Source organism: Lissotriton vulgaris, chromosome 8, assembly GCF_964263255.1.
Source record: "Lissotriton vulgaris chromosome 8, aLisVul1.2, whole genome shotgun sequence".
NCBI classification, from domain to species: domain Eukaryota; kingdom Metazoa; phylum Chordata; class Amphibia; order Caudata; family Salamandridae; genus Lissotriton; species Lissotriton vulgaris.
The window spans coordinates 1,552,104,346-1,552,126,351 of NC_141696.1; the positions used below are offsets into that span (position 1 = coordinate 1,552,104,346).

The 22,006-nt window shown below is 46.6% G+C and overlaps 1 protein-coding gene across 1 annotated transcript in view; it reads right to left on the reverse strand.

Annotated features, from left to right (window-relative positions):
- Positions 1 to 22,006, reverse strand: part of LOC147700366 (uncharacterized) — a 379,926-nt gene that overhangs the window by 252,289 nt on the left and 105,631 nt on the right. The window contains exon 3 of the mRNA XM_086935723.1: positions 9,462 to 10,983. Within this exon, the coding sequence (XP_086791849.1) occupies positions 9,462 to 10,983 (1,522 nt within the window). The remainder of the gene's footprint in view (positions 1 to 9,461; positions 10,984 to 22,006) is intronic.

Sequence of the window (22,006 nt, forward strand, 5' to 3'; positions counted from 1 at the left end):
CCTGACACTGAAGCTCAGGGCAACTGAAAGCATTGAGCACTCGAGCTCTTTACACACAGGACAGGGGCGGGAGATGTTGTTCTGGGAAGGACACGAAGATTAGGTGAACTGGGATAGCGTTGGAGCAGAGCAGATTCAAGAAAATAGTGCTGACAGGCTGTAAGTAAAACATCTTGAGTAACAACACATGTAACAGGGGGAGTCCCAGGGGACGTTACAACAGGTGAAAAGGAGGTACTAAGGAGGAACTACTAAGCCTATTGCCTAATCAAAAGCCACCATTTACAACGGACAGTAACAGGAGCCAATAGAAAAGATGGGTGGAAAATAGGCAGAGCTTAAAGTCCATATCTGAATACAGCATGTCTCAAAGAGCCCGAGCAAGCGCTGCATAGGCGAGATCTAAACAAATAACCAATTTCTAAACAGATTTTAAAGCACCAGGAAAGGCCTAAATGGAACAAGATGCACAACATTTGCCACAGACAAGAGTATTCAAGCAATCAATCAATCAATCAATCATAGCATTTGTAAAGCGCACTACATACCCGTGAGTGTCTCAAGGCGCTTGGGGGGGGGGGAGGGGTTTTGGTGCTGCTACTGTTCGAAGAGCCAGGTCTTGAGGAGACTTCTGAAGGTTAGAAGGTCTTCGGTCTGCCGTAGGCAGATGGGGAGTGTGTTCCACGTCTTGGCGGCAAGGTGGGTGAATAATCTGCCGCCGGTGGTCATTCTTCGGATGCGGGGGGACAATGGCGAGGGCGTTTTCTGCGGAGCGGAGCTGGCGGGTGGGGTGTAGAGGCTGAGTCATCTGTTGAAGTACGCTGGTCCGGTGTTGTGGTGTGCCTTGTGTGCGTGGGTGAGGAGCTTGAAGGTTATCCTCTTGTTGATGGGGAGCCAGTGCAGGTCTTTCAGGTGGGGTGTGATGTGGCTGCGACGGGAGATGTCGAGGATCAGGCGTTCTGGATGCGTTGGAGTCGTTTCAGGAGTTTGGCCGGGGCTCCTTGCCGTAGTCCAGTCTGCTGCTGACGAGGGCCTGGGTGATCGTCCTTCTAGTTTCGGTGGGGATCCAATTGAGGATCCTGCGAAGCATGCAGAGGGTGTTGAAGCAGGAGGAGGAGACTGCGTTGACCTGCTGTCATGGAGAGTGTGGAGTAGAGGATGACCCCTAGGTTTCGTGCGTGGTTGGTAGGTGTAGGGGGTGCTCCTAGTGCCGTCGGCCACCAGGAGTCGTCCCAGGCCGAGGGGGTGGAGCTGAGGATGAGGACCTCTGTCTTGCCCAAGTTCAGCTTCATCGGCTGTTCCTCATCCAGTCGGCGATGGCCTTCATTCCTTCGTGGAGGTTGGTTTTGGCGGTGTGGGGGTCCTTGGTGAGCGAGAGGATAAGCTGGGTGTCGTCAGCGTAGGAGATGATGTTTAGGTCATGCTGACAGGCGACGTGGGCGAGTGGTGCCATGTAGACGTTGAACAACGTTGGGCTGAGAAATGAGTCCTGGGGTACGCCGCAGATGATCTCGGTGGCTTCGGAGCGGAAGGGGGGGGAGGCGGACGCTCTGGGTTCTCCCGGAGAGGAAGGAGGTGGTCCTGATGTCCATAAGAAGAAGCAACACAAGCATTACGCTGCTTTTGTATGCAGATGCTCCAAGAACTTTCCTTATTTCAGTACATCAAAATTCTGAAATCATGATCTAGAAACCACGATCCAAAAAGGACACCTTGTTTAAATTAGAAACCTATTGATTATAACACAACAAAGACTTTTAAATACCTGGTTGTATAATATCCAGCCAGTTATCTTAAGCAATCATGTGGCTAAGACCCCAGAAGAGGAACAGCTAAAGGAAATCTACAAGCTGCAAAGAGACACAACACAGAAACAAAAAGCCCAGAAACATGTTTCAAGATTGATATTAGCCTGTCAGCATTACGTCAACTAAAGAGGAGAGTGAAGAATAAAATAATTGGCTTCCTCCAATCAACAGCAATTGCTGAGTTAGAAAAAGATCTCAGGTATGCGTCCACCGAAAAGACGCAAATGCACAGCCCTTCAATGACATTAAAAGGCAGTTTAGTATATAGAACCACCATAATGGTACATAGTAACACTCTCCCCATAAAAAAAAACATCTGGCTAAGGGACAACTCATCATGTAATTGCCATGTACATGTATGGATACTGGTCCCAATCCAGAATTTCCTTTGTGTTACTATGTAGAATTTAGAGAACAAACGACAGGAATACACCCATATATCTAGTTGAGAACTGGGCGATGAACGTAACATGAACAATGTCTCAACAGTTAACATTCAATTTAGGCTATTATATAAGTATGCACATATAATTGCAAAAGGAAAAGACAAGAGAGACTCCAAAGTAGGAGAATGTGCCAATGGCACTATGTATTTTGAAAAAAGTGTAGGAAAACAATAGTATCAGCATTGTTTACACTGAATGTAAGCATAACCAGAAAACACTTTGTGCACCTACGTGCTCGTGACACATAAGGTGAAAGGCGCAAGTGACAAATGACACAGCGATAAACGGCGCAGAGTGCACAGTGGTGAAATATTTCCAGAGAGCTTTAGGTTCACAATAAATTATTTACACAAGATTGCACAGAAATTAGCACTATGTGAACAAGAGGCAAGCGCCGAAAGCTGCACTGGGAGTCAACGACTTTTCAACCCTTAATGAGTCAGGGTCATCTTTAGGATCAGGTTACCGTAGCGTAGGTGCTGATGGGGGGTAAACCAGGAGAAATTGATCTCTGCTGATGGGTGCGGGGCCCAGTGAGCTTGGTGTACTGCCAACCGGAGTACACAGGAGTAAGAATGCCTATTTGAAGCAAAAATCCGTCCCAAGGAATGGGAGGAAGGATGATGACCAACAGAAGTCCTGTGGGAGTGGAGGGCTTCAGCTGCGGTCCGGCGAGTTGTGCATCCAGGGGCTGAGGGTAATGAATTGTTCCAAGCTGGGAAAAACGCGATGAGCCGGAGGCAAGATGAGGAGTCCGGGGGGGCGGTCGTTAGTAAGGCATTCGGTCCAATAGCGAGTCCAGGTCAAATCTGGATCCTGGTGGAGCTGGTGAGGACAATCGGCGTGTGTCCGATTCACAATCCTATACCATTACAAACCTCCACCTACCCAGTTTTCAGTATCTCTTTAGCTCCTTCTCTGCAAACTAGGACCTACACTCCGCTTCCAAGGCGGAGGCATGTACAAAGTATAAAATATATTGGGCATCTGAGGCTGCTTTAGGAATTACTGCCACCTCATCACGCTCCTTGAGATGGGTTCTTCGATTTTATTACACTAACTACATCTAAAGGCAACAACAAATATTCAGGGGAGAGCTGGTCTTTGTGCAATTGTGTAAATGGCAGATCTTGAGAGAAACAATTGTCAAAATGCAGTGATGCAATAAATAGCAACCAGCACACTCAGAATGGGTGAACGGAGGGAATTACTCATTTTAAAAACATTTCCAGGAATAGATCTGGCCCATTATTTGATGTCTTTGACCCAGATATCTTTTCTAGTGTGCCTCAGACCCTGAAGCGGCCAAGCAAACAAAGGAATGCAAAGAAGGGAGTCATTTCATCAATGCATTAACTGGTTTTCAGTTCCAGTTAAAGGTTTATGTTAATCCAATAATGTCTCCAAAATTGATTCCTGTCCACAAATATATAAGTAGCACCTTGGAGTGAAAAGCTCAATTTCAAGCCTTCTTAAGGTCCAGAGAGGCATTTTATGTGATATATTTGATTTCGCTCAACTGCAGAATGCAGTGGTGGAACAGCAGTTTAAAAATAATTGTAATTTCATAATTTAATCTAGCTGGCAGTCCCAGTGTTTCTGCCATACTGCAATCTAGATTATGGGACGATACTGGAATCTGATAAAGTGACCACCATCTCCTGTATCTTTCATGTATTGCAGATTCTGCATGATTCCGATTGTTCAGTTTTTCTCTACACATTTGGTAAATTGTGTAGTAGAATGTCAACTAACCTTGTATGATAGGAGTTATCGATCATTTCTGGACTTCATTTAGTCTTTCATAACCACATATAACCATTATGCCTCTATTTTAATCAGAATGAGGTTTCTGTAGTATGTTGTACTTTTTACTATATGTCAAGTGAAGCTTAATTGTCTAGTTTCCTTCTGCTTGCTCTGTTACTTAAATGGTTATTCAGTTATTCTGTGTGTAGTCGTGGTTTTTCTTCTTGTAGTGGGCGTCTTCTGTAACAGTTTTGAAATGTACATTGGCAGGCCATATCTAATAATGAAATCCGCACTTACTCTCATCTACCCAAGCTGTACAGTATTCTGAACATTTAGGTCACTGGTATTGCCATACCTCTGTAGACGAAGGATGGTTTCCAGTAGCCATGCATGATTCCTTTATGCCCGATCCTCTGTGTGCTCTGTATCAGGTATAAGTTTTCATAGTTAAAAAACAAAATATTTAGAGGGTTTCCTGATTTCCCTGGTGGGGACTATCTGATGTCATGAGAGAGGACTTTTTTACTTGAAAGTCTTGCCACATTCAGAACATGCATCCGGTAACAGACTAGTGTGAGTTCTCTTTTGTACTAGAAGTGATATTTCTGTAATGTACATTCAGAATATTTAAATTATTTCAGTTTACAGTGACTCAGTGGCGTAACGAAACTTGAGGGGGCCCCCCTTAAAAATACATCATGGGCCCTCCTAGCGGCACAGCCCACCACCTTCTACTTTGCCTCACTACCCATAAATCTGGTATATTTTGATTTTTACACCTCCAACATTTAATGAAATGCCTCTATATTGTCTAGTTCAATGTTTTAATAAGAAAGTGGGAAACACTCTTAATATATAAACTGCGCCATTTGTAACATTGTCAAGAGCAGATTATTTAACTGAGACAGCAATCCGAACAATGCCAAGGAGTGGTCCTATTGTCTTAGGAACTGCCTATCGCTGAAGAACAAAGAACAACTATTTTGATAGACAATAACCTGAAACTTTGAAAGACAAACCCAAACTTGCAATTTCACAGACTCGACTGACAATACATGAGTACACAAGCTATAACTCAGCATACTGCAAGCTCCAAGAGAGATAAACTAGTGAATTATCTGCATGCCACACACTTGCGATTGTCAAGGGTGTACATGAAAATAAATTGAACTGAAGAAGCAATTTTACTTTCTACCATCATGCCTGTATTAGTAATCAGGACAAAAACGAGGCTGGTAATGAAAACTGCTTGGATGCTTCAGAACATTGTTGCAGATGTTTGTATGTTTGAATTAATCATTTCTTAAGTGTAAACAATGCTAATTGCAAGATTTAAGGCACACATTTTACAGACCATATCAGCAAGTAGTTGTTAAAGCAAAAGAAAAAGTGCAAATACTTTCAAAGTGCAAAATAATACAATCAACAGTCCAACGATATACAAAACTCAAGCATGTCTTGTAAAACAATCCCTCTTTCTTCTTGCATCAAGGAATAGATGCAAGAAGGCGAGTATTCAAGGGAAAGATACAAAACAGGAAGTAGCAGAAGGGATGGGATTGGGAGGTAATCACTCAACAGTTGGATGAAGACGATACAAGCCAGGAGTTAAAGGGATAGCTGCAAGAAAGCATGAACTAAATAAACGGCAAGGAGGCAGGAGCTAAAGGGACAGAGCCAAGAAGACAGGAGATAAGAGCCGGGAGCTATCTTGAATGTATTGTATTGTCATTTTTATAGAGGGCTTACTACCCCTATGTGGAGCACTAAAGCGCTTACCGCTTGCCTACATGAGTAGCAAGCTATACTATGTGTAGGGTGTGTGGTTGGAAGGGTGTTGTATTTGTTTTGATGCTATGTGGGAAGTGTTTCCATGTTGTGTTCGAGGACCACTGAGCGAGATGTGTGCAGGTTATTGTGCAATAGTGCACAGTGCTAAGCAATCTAATGGATTATAGTCTATGTGCTGTGCTGCATCACACGTCTGCAGCAGGTTCAGCTGACTGCCCCTGCGATTACTCAAAGTGAGGATGAATGAGGAGTATGTGAGCGCTGCACTGTGCAAGATGCGTGAGCTCAAGATGAGTGTGTGAGTGATGCCTTGAGGAGTTATATACATTTTTGGTGTAAATACCCATCCACATATAGGTTAGTATATAGTGATTTGCGACAAACACATGTCTGGTTGCTTGTAATCCTTGAAATGGAAATATAAAAGTGTGAGTACTCTATCATCTGGTGTACCTGTTTTCAAATGAGGAGTGCTGGCACTGTCCTATTAAAAGTAATGCACTAGTGCTGAGAAGTGCAGGTAATCTCCCTGCCAAATTTTAGAAGTGCAGGCATTCTGTACCAGACATCACCGGCCCAGTTTAAGCACTGGTTGCAGAGGACAGACCATGGCCCACCTGTAGTACACCCCCTTGACACAAAGCATCGCAAAGTGCAAGTTGTTCTTAACACTGCCTTCTTAAGAAATTTCTGGATTACAAACTGTAGGAAATAAATGAAGATCGCTCAGACTTTCTAATAGAAAATAAGTTCCCCTCTTTAATACTTTGCAGGTAGGAGACACGTTGATGGAATTAGAAACTCTTTAATGTCTCATTAAAAGCTAAAATAATGGCGAATGGAGGACAAAAGCACACAGCGTGATTCAGGCTGACCCTCTCTATCTCGAGGGTTCCATGAGTGAGGCAGCTCTTAAAAACCCACACATCACTGTCAACCCCCAGCAGCTCCACCGAAGTGATTGTCATCATTAATGCCAACTGTTGATAAAAATGCCAGGAGTGTATTTCAAATTCAAGGAAGCCAGGCAGTATTGTGTTCCATCATTACCACGTAATAGACTTCAGGATTCCAGGCCACTGTGCTAGGATGACATTATTTACATTCTGGTATCCACTGCAGGAGTTCCCAAGTTCATTCAACATATTTTTCATGAGTTTTGTGGTAAATAACATAGGAGACAGGCATTATTACCTCCCATGTGAATGAATAATGTTTTAAAGAGAGAATATTTGCTATTTTGACACTAGGCAGTCTATGAAAGAGGAGGTTGTTGCAATCATGTGTGGTGCTTCCGACTACTACTAATTTCTCTTACATGTTGGTGTAGTATAGCGCTCATTAAAATAAATGCCAGACTGCCCACTATGCATCGCACAAACCCACAAACCACAAGCTCGCATTTGAAAAATGCTTTGTGGGTTCAACCAGCTCCCAATTCTGTGAATTTCAGCCAATTCAGAATTTGGCGATCTTAATTTACCCAGAGATGAATGGATGAAATAGATCTCTAGATGTATTGTTTGTTTCTGCAGCATGATACTCTTTCAGTAAGGTCATTTTTCATGTTGAGGAAATGGGACGTGAGCACACTTGTAATGCAAAGAGAAATGGAAATGTCTTTCCCATAATGGACCTAGCCGTGCCAGCACACGTGGTAACTATGACCATCATATTCACAGATGGCCCCAGGGATATCTTAAGGTTTTTGGGGTCCCTGGGCCAAGCATATTTTGGGGGCCCCTGTTAGGAACTGTTTTAAATTCATGATCCAGTTTCAGCTCTTTCATGTTATCGTTGCCCATGTCAGAGATAGTGCACAGGCACACTGGTCCAAATTCAAATTATGTTTACATGTAAACATTCAGGGATAGGGGATGTGTGTTTTTAATACAGTAACACAGGAGTATCTCACTAATATTAACTCCAAATAATCTCTGTGACACAGACATTTCTCATATGTGAGGTACTAATTTGATCTTAAAGAAACTTTTTGAATGGCTGTTGCATGTAGCATAAACACAACATTTAACTACAAATGTCTGTAATAGACACTCACCCAAATTGAAAATTAAGCAAGCGGTAGCCAAACGTCATCTCTTCAGAACATAATCACTTCAAATCCTGCCTAATTTTCACACAGTTACAGAAAAAAACAGGAATGGGGGCATGCGTAATTTACTTTGAATATCTGAATGTGAAGCACGATTAGGCATTTTTAGCAAAATGAAAAATGAACATTGTCATATCAACAGAATACCACACTGCTCCTCCAGAGGAAGCATGCAATCATAGAAAACAATTTAGACTTGTCAATTGTCTGCTTTCATAGTTTCCACCAAGGTGCAATGGAATTGCTGCCTAAAATCCTTAAGAATGGCTGCACCATCTGCATAAGTTGTCATTTACCAGGCTTTTATTTAGGTATGCGTCCCACCCCCCTTACAGCTACTGGAGAGTTACCTGCCCTGTAATAAAAAATCATCAATAACTCCAACAATGCCCTCGCAGGGCCGCAGGGTCGCTTTCAACAATATTTCACGTAAGGACTAAAAAGCCTAATATTATGTGTTGCTCAAGCCTTGCAACGGTACCAAGCAACCTTGCCTGGAGCCCTGAGTAAAAGCAGCCCTGAATGCAGAAAAGTGAAGAAAGAACGTGGCAGAACTTAACAACATAGGGAGCGACTGGAGTACTACTACCAGTCATGCCATCGCCTCACTCTCTCTCACCCACTCGCCTGAGACCTGCCGCTTTGGTGTCATGCATGGGCCGACAGTCAGGAGACCGCAGCTGGAAATTACATTTTGCTTTGGTCCCAATGTCCGAAATGGCCCTGTCGGCCCTCGCGCGTTTACTTTACACTAACTAGTCTGCATATGACAATTCAATCACACCAGCACAGCTCTGCCCCACCCTATGCCCCCACCCTGAGGCTCAAGACAGCACTGAAGCGCGTGTGCAGAATACACTACATAATAGCGACAAGCATAACATTAAAATTAGGCCCCAGCGATAGACCCTTAGGGTACTGTGCCCGGCAGGGGCCCCTGGAGCTTGGGCCCCCACCCGCACTGTGGGGGCGTTTGTTACGCCTGTGCAGTGACTCTCATATGATCACACTATGTAGTGAAAGACTTTTTACCGTTTGGGCCTGATTATGAATTGCTTCTAACTTTCTGACCCATGTTTTAACCCCTGTTTACTCATAGGTCAGAATTACGAGTTTAAAGGTATTTAACGCATCCAATATTTATCAGACGTGTTGAATAACTCAACTTTTGTTAAATTTTGGCAGGCTAAACCGGACAATATTTAACCACAGAAAACAGGCAGCATTTACCATATCATGCAGATTTTGGGGCATTAAACATCTGAATCCACAAGTTGTTCCCCATAAACTCATAATAGGAGTTATTTATCGCACCTGATAAATACCATACCCTGTGGTATCATTATTTATTAGGGGCAATAACTACTTGTAATCAGGCTCTTAGGGCATTAACATGATTTGTTTCCTTTATCTCGTCCAGATAGAGTGATAGATAATTTTTTCCCAGGAAAGCCTTGTCACACTAAGTAAATGTACTTGGTTTCTCTGTTGTAAATAATCTTATTTGTCACTGGATCTACACATGTAGTGAAGGTATGTGGCTTCTCAGATGACGCAACAGATTACCTTTTTGACTGAAAGGTTTATAGCATACAGAGCATTTATATGGTTTCTCTCCACTGTGAATCCTCTGATGTATCATCAGTGTTCTCTTTGTAATAAAAGCCTTGTCACATTCAGAACATTTATATGGTTTCTCCCCTGTGTGGATTTTCTGATGAACTGAAAGATGACTCTTTTGCTTGAAAGCCTTGTCACATTCCGTACATTTATATGGTGACTCCCCCGTGTGGACTCTCTTGTGACTGTACAGATCACTATACCGCGTAAAAGCCTTATCACATTCAGAACATTTATAAGGTTTCACACCAGTGTGAGTTCTCTGATGTATGGTCAGCCTTTTCTTATCAATGTATGACTTGTCACATTCAGAACATCTGTAGGGTTTCTCTCCAGTGTGATATCTCTGGTGCACTAATAGTTCAGCCTTCAGAATGAAAGCCTTGCCACATTCAGAGCATTTATAAGATTTCTCTCCCTTGTGATTTCTCTGGTGTAATGACAATATATATTTTTGTTTGAAAGCCTTGTCACAGTCAGTACACTTATACGGTTTCTCTCCAGTGTGATCAATCTGATGTCGCATCAGATGAGGCTTGGCTTTGAAACCCTTGTCACACTCAGAACATTTGTATGGAGTCTCACCGCTGTGAGACAAGTGATGTCTTCTTAACTGTCCTTTTGTAATGAAAGCCTTCTCACATTCAGAACATCCATAAGGTTTTGTCCCAGTGTGAACTCTCTGATGTATTACCAATGATGACTTTAAACTGAAAGCCTTCTCACATTCAGAACATTTATATGGTTTCTCACCGGTGTGAGTTTTCTGGTGACTGGTTACTCCACCTATTCCAGTAAAACATTTTTGACATTCCAAACATTTATATGGTTTCTCACCAGTGTGATTTCTTTGATGTATTATCAGCTGGGCATTTGTGATGAAACACTTGTCACATTCAGAACATTTACATGGTCTCTCATCAGTGTGAATTCTTTGATGTATTATTAGCTGGCTCTTTGTAATGAAACACTTGTCACATTCAGAACATTTATATGGTTTCTCGCCGGTGTGAGTTTTCTGGTGACTGATTACTCCACCTTTTCTAGTAAAAGATTTTTGACATTCGGAACATTTATATGGTTTCTCGCCAGTGTGATTTCTTTGATGTATTATTAGCTGGCTCTTTGTGATTAAACACTTGTCACACTCAGAACATTTATATGGTTTATCGCCAGTGTGTGTTCTTTTATGTCTTATCAAACTGGATTTTTGATGGAACCCCTTATTACACTCAGAACATCTATATGGTTTTTCCCCCATGTGAATTCTCTCATGTGATGAAGATTTTCTCTTTTGCTTTAAAGTCTTTACACATTCGGAACATTTATATGGTTTATTTCCAGTGTGATTTCTGTGATGTAGTACTAGTCCACCTTTTTGACTGAAAATCTTGTTGAATTCAAAGCATTCACATGGTTTCTCACCAGTATGAGTTTGTTGATCTATCAGCAGCTGTGCCTTTGTAATGAACATCTGGTCACATTCAGTTCATTTATAAGGTCTTCGTTCAGTGTAGCCTGACTTTTGTCCAATGAGAGCCATTTGTGATATAGCCTTTACCTTTGTTTGCCTACCATCAAATGGCTTTTTCTAATAAAAGTCTTGGTAAACACTGCCGATTTTTTTATCTTAATATGCTGAGATCTCCTTGATGTTTTTCCAGATGGGTCTACTTGATGTTTTTCCAGATGGGTATTTATAAAGAAATCTCTGTCACATTTAGTGCATTTGTGCTCCTCCCCCATTTAAACACATTATGTTTAAATAATTCCATAGTTGTAATAACATTCTAGAGACACTGAGTAAATGCATGTAGCTTCTCATGTGTATGCCCAGGTTAGTACTTTCAAGTTAGGTACATTTTACTAACACATATAAATGAAAAATAACCTCTCTACATTCTAAATTCTTGGTACTAATATTACAACTGCAAAGCTGTGTACTTAAATGAAGAGCACCTTTCTCTTTGCCATGACAAATTAAGTAAATATTTTCTACTGATAGTCCCACTGTGTACAGATGTTCAGCTAAGTTAACACCGTGGAGGCAACATTTCTGCATTCTATCTCTCTCCTATTTCTTTTCTCGCTGGAATAAAGTCAATATTATGGCATTAACTGGCACATTTGATTTGTCAGAAGATAGCCATTTCTGTTCTCATATTCAGTGTTTATTTACATGGCAATGCTCTGAGCTAGCCTCTCACTAGAGGATATTCTGATGTGTTCCTATAGTTGCCTTTTACGCAGAAGACAGCAATAAGTAGATGTGTCCGTGGCTGGTGTCCAGTGTAAATGAATACATTTTCTGTTGTTATCCAAGCTACTTTAGCCTGGAAAGATTTATTACATTCTAAACATTTCTGTGGACTTTCTCCTTTGTAGGTCACTTGATTGATTAGAGTTCCTTGTAATGTTAATATGTAGACATACTCAAGAGATACTCCTTACTCCTTTGTTGTGAGGTACTATGTCCCATTCATCATTCTAGTGGGGTCTGCTACCAATTCAGCACAGTAAAAGGCTGTTTGTCTAAGGAATGCACATCTGTAACAATTGAAGAGCTTCTTTAGTGGAACAAAATCTCCGAAAACTGTTCCGCACTTTTCTGGTGGTTAGTGTCTCAAAAGTTGAATTGCAATTCCTGGTGTCCAAGATATTCCTCTGATTATTGCTTTTATTCTTGCTGTCTTTCACTAAAAGGACAAAAATAATATCTAAGCATTAACATTTCATGAGCCCAAAAAAACAAATATCAGAATAAAACAAATCTATTTGTTTTCTTATATGGAAATGAAGTAACAAAAGCCAGGTACACAATTGTACATTAGCATAGAAGTGGTTTAATCATAATCTAATGAACATGGTATTTTATTCATGTGTAAACCAAAACACTCGCAACCTTGTAACAATATCCAGAGCACATTGTTAGTCATTCATTAACAAGTGTGGCTCACTGGTTAGAGGAGGCAGACCTGGAAGCAGAGGTCAGCCCGGGACCAGGGTTCAATTCTTGGCTCGGCGGGGTCTTGAGTCTTAAAATGTCCATGGACTTGACAATTCTCGCTCCGGTGCCTACTCGATGCACGGGTTCACACTCTGCGACTCTGGGCAATAGCTTGCTTAATCTCCACAACGGCCCCTCGCGGCGGGATGCCTGGCTTTCACCTTGCGGATACCCTGCCGGGGTTATCTCACAGGGGAATACCAGGACGGGTTCCCTAAGCAAGCGCTTAGAAACCGCTCGGTGATTTGCGCTATATAAATTCCTGTACATTTACATTTACAATGTTCACATCACAAATTATAATGGACACTGAGAAATCTGCAATCCAAAGACCAAATACATGACAACAAACATAGGAAAAAGTGGCAAACATGACTGCTGACAACATGGATTAAAACAAAAACCTAGAAGTGTAATCCAATGATTACAGCATGAATTGACGCTGACATAAAGACATCTATCATTTAATGGTACTATCCACAGCTTGTATTGGGCTAAACAAGAAAGCTTCTAAGACATTTATTTACTTAGTTCTTTTATTTGAGCAGCACAGCAATATCAATTACAGTTTTCTAGTGCTGAAGGAGAGGAAGCTGCAGCCAGACGTTAAGGTTTTATTGACCAAATAGCTGCATTTTCAAAAGTTTGTACAAACAAGGTTATCAGTAGGCGTGGGCCGAACTTGCGGAGCTCTAATCTGCGGAGTTATCTAAAAACTCAGTGGAATTCGCTGAGTTTGTATACGATACAGAGTGCACATTGGACCAAAAAAGGGTATGTCTAGCTCCAGCGCAGGGTGCACCTGCAGGATCGTGTACTGTTGCACTGCAATAAGTACGTGTGCAGCAATGTGGTGCACGTGCACCATCAAGTTCTCGGCCTGCACTATGTGAATGAAAGTAGTGTACATGAATGGCACCAGGAGAACGTGCACTATCAAGTACTGGACTGAACAAATGCCTGGTGCACGTGCAGCATCAGGTACTTTGATGGCACCAAACACACACCTGACATCAGTGCATGTGCAGCAGTGCTCGCATAGCACTCTAAGGGAATGGCAGCAGTTCAGCTCCTTCCCAGTCCTAGTTGTTTTTGACCGGTTAGTGTAGCAGTATGTATGAGCTGCTGGAATTTCTTTCTTACTGTGTGACCCCCGAGTACAGTGATGCCCAGCAAGCTACCCTGCACCCAGAGCAGGGTGAAGCAGAGTAGGGGACGTATGTCGGCGGGTACTGTGTTGCTCCTTTGCAGTTGACATGGTGCTGGTTATGGCGTGACTCCTCTACTCTGGTGGTGCTTCATCCAGGCAGTGCCCACAAGGAGGAGCAAGAAGTGAGCAGGTTATGGGGCAAAGTGGAAGCCAACTGCAGTCCCGAGGCATAGCCAAAGCGTCTCAATGGTGACCACACGCCAGGCAATCCTTCTGCCTCCCTGAAAGGGACACAGTATCCTTCATTTTTGTGAGCATGCGCTGATATTCTGAGCCACGCCAGTGGTTGGCGGAGTTTTACCGAACTCCGTGCTACAAGCACAGAGGGCAACACTTTTTTTTTTTAATTTGTCAGAAACCTTTATTGAGAATGAATTGCACTTCAAGTTACAGTGTATGCAGGCGGAAGGTCCGCAATCGAAGAGGAGGACTACATTTGTTACATACATTATATGAACCATCATATATAAGAAGCCCATTGCATTACACAGAAAGAGAAATGCAGAGGTGAGCAGGGAGAGCGGGGGAGAGCACCCGGGGAAGGCCCAATGCAGATGGAAGAAGGTGCAAGGGACCTGAAGAGTGTGTGGGTGGGGAGGCAGCACCTCACGAGCCAACTTCGGCACCCACCGCGGGCGGGCAGGGAGCGTGGGAGAGGTCGCAAAGGGCAGGGCGCCTTTGCGCTGGAGATAAGAGACAGGCACTAAGTCCCAGAATTCGGACAGAAGTGTGTGACAGCGCAAAGCGTCCTCGAGCCAAGCGCTAACCTAGGGCACAGATCTTCGACCCTAGCACATGAAGACCCTGCGCGGTGCAAAAACGAGAAGCATTGCAGTCTGACGACTAGTAGCGTCTTGCAGAATTTCACAAAGCCTAGGAGACAAAGCAGTGGGTCCGGTGTGACAGGCATAGAGGTAATGTCAGTGATAGCGACGCACACATCGCACCAGTATTCTGAGACCTTGGGGCACAGCCAGGCGAGGTGGGAGAAGTCTGCCGCAGGAGTAGAGCATCGCAAACATCTGTCGCTGGGGGTGAGGCCCATTTTGTGCAGCCCAGCGGGGGAGCGGTATAGTCTATGCAAGTATTTAAAATGCATGAGGCGCAGGCGGTAGTTTAGGGATAAGCGTTTGGTCTGATTGCAGCAGTACAGCCAGACCTCCTGAGAGAGATCGTCCCCCAGGTCTTCACCCCACGCCGCATGGGCCCGGTCAGTGGAGATGGAAGAGTCCGCAAGCGCGAGGGCGTAATTCTTGGTGACCTGCTTGTGGGGGAGGGGGTTGTGTAGATAAAGTTGAGGTCAGCCATCGGGGGGCTGAGGAAACGTGGGATGAAGCTCCCTGCAGAGAGCTCTGAATTGATAATAAAGCAGAGTGTCCATGGGGCCGGACTCTGGAGTGAGAGAAAAGAAAGTGTTGCTAAGGTAGAGGTCTGACACCGTGGAGAGTCCCAAGCGGGTCGCACGTTTGACCATTCCGGCCATCTGTAGAGGGGGGCATGTCGGGTTATGTGCGATGGGCATGGCATTTGCAGAGAGCATGCTAAAGCCAGAATATCTCCGGAGCCCATCCCAGGCCCAGCGCAAAGTCTCCACTGTGTCGATCTCGCCATGTGGGGGTATCGCTGGGGCAAAAAGAGTGGTCAGGAGCGGCCAGGGAACAGCAAGATCAGCCTCCACCAACAAGAGCGGTTGGAAAGCCGTCAGGTGTAGACAGAAGTGAAGGGAGCTGGCTTGGGCGCTGAGGGCGTATAGTTTGAAATCCGGGGCTCCCAGTCTGCCGCGCGACAAAGGAAGAGTGAGTATATTATATGTGAATCAAGGTTGCCGACCGGCCGAGACCAGGCTGATTATAAGTGAGTGGAGTCTGCGAAAAAAGTGAGCTGTGAGGGAGATGGGGACATTCATGAATAAATACAAAAACTTCAGGAGCACCACCATCTTGGTGATGGCTATGCGCCCCGCCGGAGACAGGGGCAGTCTTCACCAGAGTTGGATCTTAGACTCCAGCCAGTCCACAGCACGGCTGAAATTGGCCTTCCAGAGTTCATCCACATCCCTGCTGACCCAAATGCCTAGGTATCTAGTAGGTCCTGACTCCAATGCAAATGGGTAATCGGGAGTGAAGGGGACAGTGGCGTCTGTGAGGGGTAAAAGAATGGACTTGCTCCAGTTAACCTGGATGCAGATAGGCCCCCGAAACAAACCTCCTCGCGGACCATAGGGCCGAGATTCTCCAGAGGATTGCAGACAGAGTGTGACGTCGCCTGCATACATGGAGACAACCAGAGCTCGAGCCGCGAAGCCGGGACCCCTCCGAGTGTGGTATTGTCTGAGCCCGTCAGCAAGGGGTTCCATGGCGATAATGAATAACATGGGTGAAAGAGGGCACCCCTGTCTTGTGCCCCTAGCAATGGGATTAGGCTCAGTGATCTGACCATTGATCCAAAGGCGGGCTGTGGGATGGGTGTAGAAAAGCTGAACTTTGCGCAGAAAAAATGGGCTAAAGCCTAAGCGAGGGAATAGGTAAAAAACAAAGGGCCACTCTAGAGTATCAAAAGCTTTGGTGGTGTCCAAAAGGGCCGCCACAGCCAGAAGTGCGGGATTGATTTGATGAAGGACAGAAAAAATGGTCTGCAGATTATGTGACGTAGTGTGGCCTGGGATGAGGCCAGACTGGTCCGGGCGAGCGATTAGCGGCATGACAGGGAGAAGGCAGGAGGCCAGCAATTTGACAAAGATCTTGTTATCAGTATTAATGAGACAGAGGACGATCAGAGTGGGGAGAAGCTTTAGCAAGGCCTCGCGGAGCGAGGGAGGGAGGGAATTGGCCGCACTCAAATGATTTGTTGTACATAGCAGTGAGGTGCGGACCAGAAAGACCGCAAAAGCCTTATAAAAGTATGCTGGCAAGCCGTCAGAACCGGGGGCCTTGTCCCACAGCAGGCTGTTTCTGGCAGCCAGAAACTCCTCTATGGAGAAAGGTTCGTTGAGGTATTCCCGGTGGCTGATGCCCATCCAGAGGAGCTGAAGGGTATGAAAATATTGATCAAGAATGTCAAGCGGGGGCACGGCCCCAGCTGTGTAGAGTTGGGAATAAAATGCAGAAAATTGAGCCACTACTTCCTCGGGAGAGGTAGTTCTGTCTGGATCTCCGTCCTGGAGCGGAGTAATATAAGAGGCCGCGTGGGGCTGTCGTAAGAGATTAGCCAGATCTTGCCAGGACAATCCCCCTCACTGAAGCGGCGCGCCTTCGCTTCTCCACCTAAGAAGGAGAGCTCCCTATTGGCTTCATCATTGAAATCAGTGAGTTTACCCCGGAGCTTCGCAAAAGTGTCAGGGTTAGGGTGGAGAATGCAAGTCCAAAGCCTTAATCTCCCCCTCCATCCTGTCAAGAGTGCCGCACATAGAGCGTAGTACACTGAATTGCTTGGAGATGCATTCACCTCGGATCCCTACCTTAAAACCCTCCCAGGGCGTGGAAGGGGAGTCGTCAGAGCCTACATTGAGGTCAAAGTAGTTTGTGATTGCGGTTTGAATCTCGTCCCAAAATACCGAATCCCGGAGCTGCCAAAAGAACATGTGCCGTGGGAAGTGAGGGCGTTGCATACAGAGGCGAACGGGAGCGTGGTCGGAAAGGGTCCACCGAGGTAAGCCACGCAAAGGCGTCCGACGTAGTGATCAAGAGTGGGACCAGCAGCCCCAGGAGCCTGTCACGCATGTGCTCTTGCGTGCCACGGGGCAGGTGTGCCGCCACGCATCGAACAGTGAGTATGGAGTGCAGAAGGTAGAAGAGAGGTTGCGCGCGGGTGGAGAGTATGTCAAGAGTGGCTGATAGTGTAATGTTGAAATTGCAACCCCACCCCACCAAAAGAGCGCGGCTGGACCCGGAGAAGAAATGTGCTGCCTAACCTGCGCAAAGAATTCAGGGTCATCGGAATTGGGAGCATATAGCATCGCAAGGATCAGTGGTTGGGCCAGGGGAGTGCCGCGCAGGATGACAAAGCGCCCCTGGAGGTCTGGGATACCCCGTGAGAATAGTTGGAATAGAAGTGGATTTCACCCCAATGTCTAGAGAGAAGCTTGGAGGAGGTGGCGGGCAGCAAAGGTCAACCTTATGCCTTATAAGGTGGGCATGTACCAGGCGGCCCTTGCGGTGGTTATTGGGATCGCGGACTTTCCAAGTCCAGATAGTCGTGTCCGTCATTTCGCAGTGCCAGGTGAGTGAATGACGGATATGGACAGATGTGCAATGGGGACCATGAGCAGTGGAAATGGGAAGTGCAGTGTAAAAACCAGTAATGGAAGTTAGCGGAGTTCATGGGAGAGAGGAGGTAAGGAGAAGGTCAGTACTGCAGGAGCGGTGAGTAGCCCCACGACCACAGCGATCCCCAGGGCCCAATGGACAACGAGCAGGAGCGCAACAGTGGAGAGAAGGGACACATGCAGTAATTGGGACAGAGTGGAACTCAGCTATGGAAGGCAGCATTACACCAGAAAGCACAGATTGCAAAGACACAATAGCAGAGGCAGGATTCAGTCATTATCACTCAGGTTGCTGTCGACAACAGCCTGGGAGCAGGATTGAGAAGAGCATTGCGCCTGGTCAAATTTCTTCGCATAGGCCAATGCAGCCTTTGGCTCCGTGAACATATGCACTTTGGAGCCCTGCGTGACACGCAGCTTGAGAATAAACAGACAATATCCCAACTGGTATTTAAGGGTGGGTGGATATTTCCATTCCGCCCACGGAATGTGCAGGAATTTGCCCTTTCCGCCTTCCGTAAAGAAGGCGGTAAAACGGGGCTAATTTCCGCACACTCGGGGCGGAACCGAAGTTGGCCGCCCGCTGCCCGCCGCCCGCAATATTACATTGTTTAAAAGCCCAAAAATAAGTTTAAAAACACTTACCTTATCACAGGGGCATCTTCCTGTTCTATCTCGGCTTCTTCTTGAAAGCTGAGATAGAACAGGAAGATGCCCCTGTGATAAGGTAAGTGTTTTTAAACTTATTTTTGGGCTTTTAAACGATGTAATATTGCGGGCGGCGGGCATGTGTCATGTAACGGGAATTTGCGGAGAGGCAGGGAAATTGGTTCAATTTCCCTGCCTCTCTGCGAAAGTCCATTACGCGACTTCCGCCCACCCCTACTGGTATTACTGTAGAGACAATTAGACATGTATGCGAAAAGCATTACAATGAACAGAAACAAGGAGACTCGATACGTTTTGGAACGTGCTCATGGCGTCGTGTAATTAAAGAAAAATAGGAATAAGAAACACAGTTGTAGCAGCACTGTACATAAATGAATAACAAAACAACCCAAATTGTACTTGGTGCTTGGTATGTGCAAGTGACACAAGGGTGGCGACGCAAGTGACAATTGTGATCAGCATGAACGACGCATGGTGTGAAAGTGTTTGAATATAAACAGTGAAGAAAAAGAACAATGTGGCTCAAGTTAAATTGCAATGCGAAAGTTTGTCTGATTTAAAAGAATGATTCAGACAAGCCACACTGGGAGATGCGCCAATTATTGCGCTGAGGGGTCGACGACGTTTCGATCCTTGTTAATCAGGATCATCTTCAGGACCGGATTGCCTTTGGAAAACGGTGCTGTACGGGGGAGGAAGGAAGAAGGTAAGGCTAGAAAAGGGGGGGGGAAGGGAGAGAGTGGGGAGAAGAACAGACGGTGGCGCAATGGGTCGGCGAATGGCTGGGGTGGCCCATGTAATAAGGGTGCAGTGGGGTCCCGGGGAAGGGTGATCGAGGGTGAAAGGGCATGTGGGACAAGAAAAAAACTGTGAGGCTGGGAGGTGTGTGGAGGGAGGAGGGAGTGAACAGAAGGAGACAATTGAGGGATAGGGGTGATGAGATCCAGAGGCGGAGGGCGGAGTGGGTAGGTTGGGCTGGATGGAAAAGGGATCACGTGTAGGGTGGCAAAGGAAGCGAGATAAAGAGGTGAACTGAAGTCATAGTGGGGGACAGGCGGGCAGAATTATGAGGACGGGTTGGAGCAGCGGGAAGTGACAGTGTAGTGGGCGGGTGCTATGGGGAACAGGCCCAGAGGTGGTATGCTGGGAGGTGTAGTCGTGCCCTCGAAAGTAGCCGGCAACTGTCACTTGCGGTGAACGGAAGACGAAAACCAGTGTGTTGCACGGTCGGCTGGCAGCTTAGCAGGGTACGCCAAGGAATAGGAGATGTCATGTTTTTGGGGTATTCGCTTGGCTGGGAGCCTGCACCGCCATTGTGTAGTCAGAGAATAAGACAAGGGAGTTCCCCCTGATGAAGGATTTCCCTTTCTCCATGGCCGCACGAAGAACAGCGTCTCAGTCCCTAAAGTTCAGCAGCTTGGCGATGATGGGGCAAGCCGGCGGACCAGGAGCAGGTCAAAGGCCAAGAGAGCGGTGAGCTCACGCGACAATGAAAATGGGGGAAAGAACATTGCCAAATAGATCACGGATGAGCTGCTCCACAAAGTCTTCCATTTTAGAGATGTTGGAGGATTCGGGCATGCCAGTGATGCAAAGGTTGCTCCGACGGGAGCGCGCCTCCAAATCCTCATTCTTGATCAACTCGAGAACCTTGTCCATTTGTAGAAGCTTGTGATCGTCTTGTGTCGCGGCGTCTCGGCATCCGAGACTCTCGCCTCAACCTGAGTCAAGCGTCTGTCATGCAAGTCAACCCGGGCTTTAACAGTGTCCAGTCGGGCTGACAGGTGATGGAGTAGGGTGGCAATGCCAGTGACTGTGGTTTTCACGTCCAGCATGATGGCCTTAAAGTCATCCTCTCTGTTCGGGCCAAGATCAATCTGGGCGGCCGATTCGCCCACGTCAATGACCGCCCCATCTTGACGTGTTTGCTGGGGTTGATCGAAGGCAAGCTTGGGTTGTTTGGGGTCAGCTTTCCCCATGATCAGGCACAGTCGTATAGACGGAGCAGCCGAGAGTCAAGAAAGGCAGAGCGGAAGCACAGGGCGAGGTAGACGGTGGTAGAAGAGGCCGTGGGAGGCGTATTGGGCAGTGCGGTAAGTAAAAGCCCCCGGAAGGAGACTGATGAGGGTGGTTAGCCGGCCAACGGTTCTGGGCCACAGGTTCAGAGCCCACACAGGAGAGCTGCTGTGAATCAGGCCCCCCCCGGCAGATGGAAACTTCCGGAGAGATGAAAGAGATGTGCGGGGCTACTCCAGGTGAGGCACGCTGTCCATAGAACATCAGCAGGGAACGGCAGCAGCGCCTGGCATGGGAGGCCGTATGTGTCGGGAAGCAGATGGTGGCAGTACAAGGAGAGGCAGTCAACCAGTAGCCAGCTGCAGTGGCCAGAGCACCTGCAAGGCCAATCCAGCATAGGGTCCTGAAATAGCACATGGGCCACTCGCTGAAGGAGGAGGCGATAAGGGTCCGTGACCGCCGCCGCACACGATGATGGGCAATGAAGGCCGGATACCAGGTCCACAGGCCTAAGAGGAGGAGAAGTGCCAGCATTGCGAGCCGGTGCGCCGGGGGTGGGCCTGTAGGAGGCAGCCGCGCAGAACGCGGCCCCTGCGGTGAGAAATCAGGAGTGCTGCGAGGAGTTCAATCCCGCGGGGCAAAGGCAGCGGGGAGACACGGGGAGCGTGCTGCCCACGACTCGGGGCCCAAGGGAGGCAACTGGAGGTAATGAGCCCGAGTGGCGTCGGCAGGCGCCAATTGGAGAAAGGAAAGGCCCAGGACCAACGGTATGGTGCGTTTGCCCCCTACCCCGCCGCAGGAAACCCCCACACAAACGCGACTCAGAAGAGGCCGGGCGGCAGGCTGGCTCTGATGGGGCGATCCAGTCCCACGGTTCGGCACTGGCATTGCAGCGATTTAGCAGCGCCATAGAAGCACGGCGGGGATACCAGCCACACGCCAGCAGAAGTGCCCAGGAGCCGCGCCTGGATCCAGTGGCAGAACTCGATGCAGCGGCGGGGGCCTGAAGGGAGATCGATCAGCACCCCCGAGTGAGGAGAGTCAGGATGGCGTAGAGCAGGGAGACAGCTACACTGATGTCTGCAGGATCGTGGCGGATTAACGGCTTGGCTGGCAGAGCCCACTGAAGGTGTGGCCATCTTGCAGCCGGCTAAGCCACAGGCCCCGAGAGGGCCAAACTTTGCAAACTCTACCGGGGGAGCAGAGCGCATGCCCAACCCTTCTAAACACGCAGTTTAAAACTCAAACAATGATACATGTGATCGAATTAACAGAGCAAGGATATGCCAAAAACAAAGATACCTTCTAAT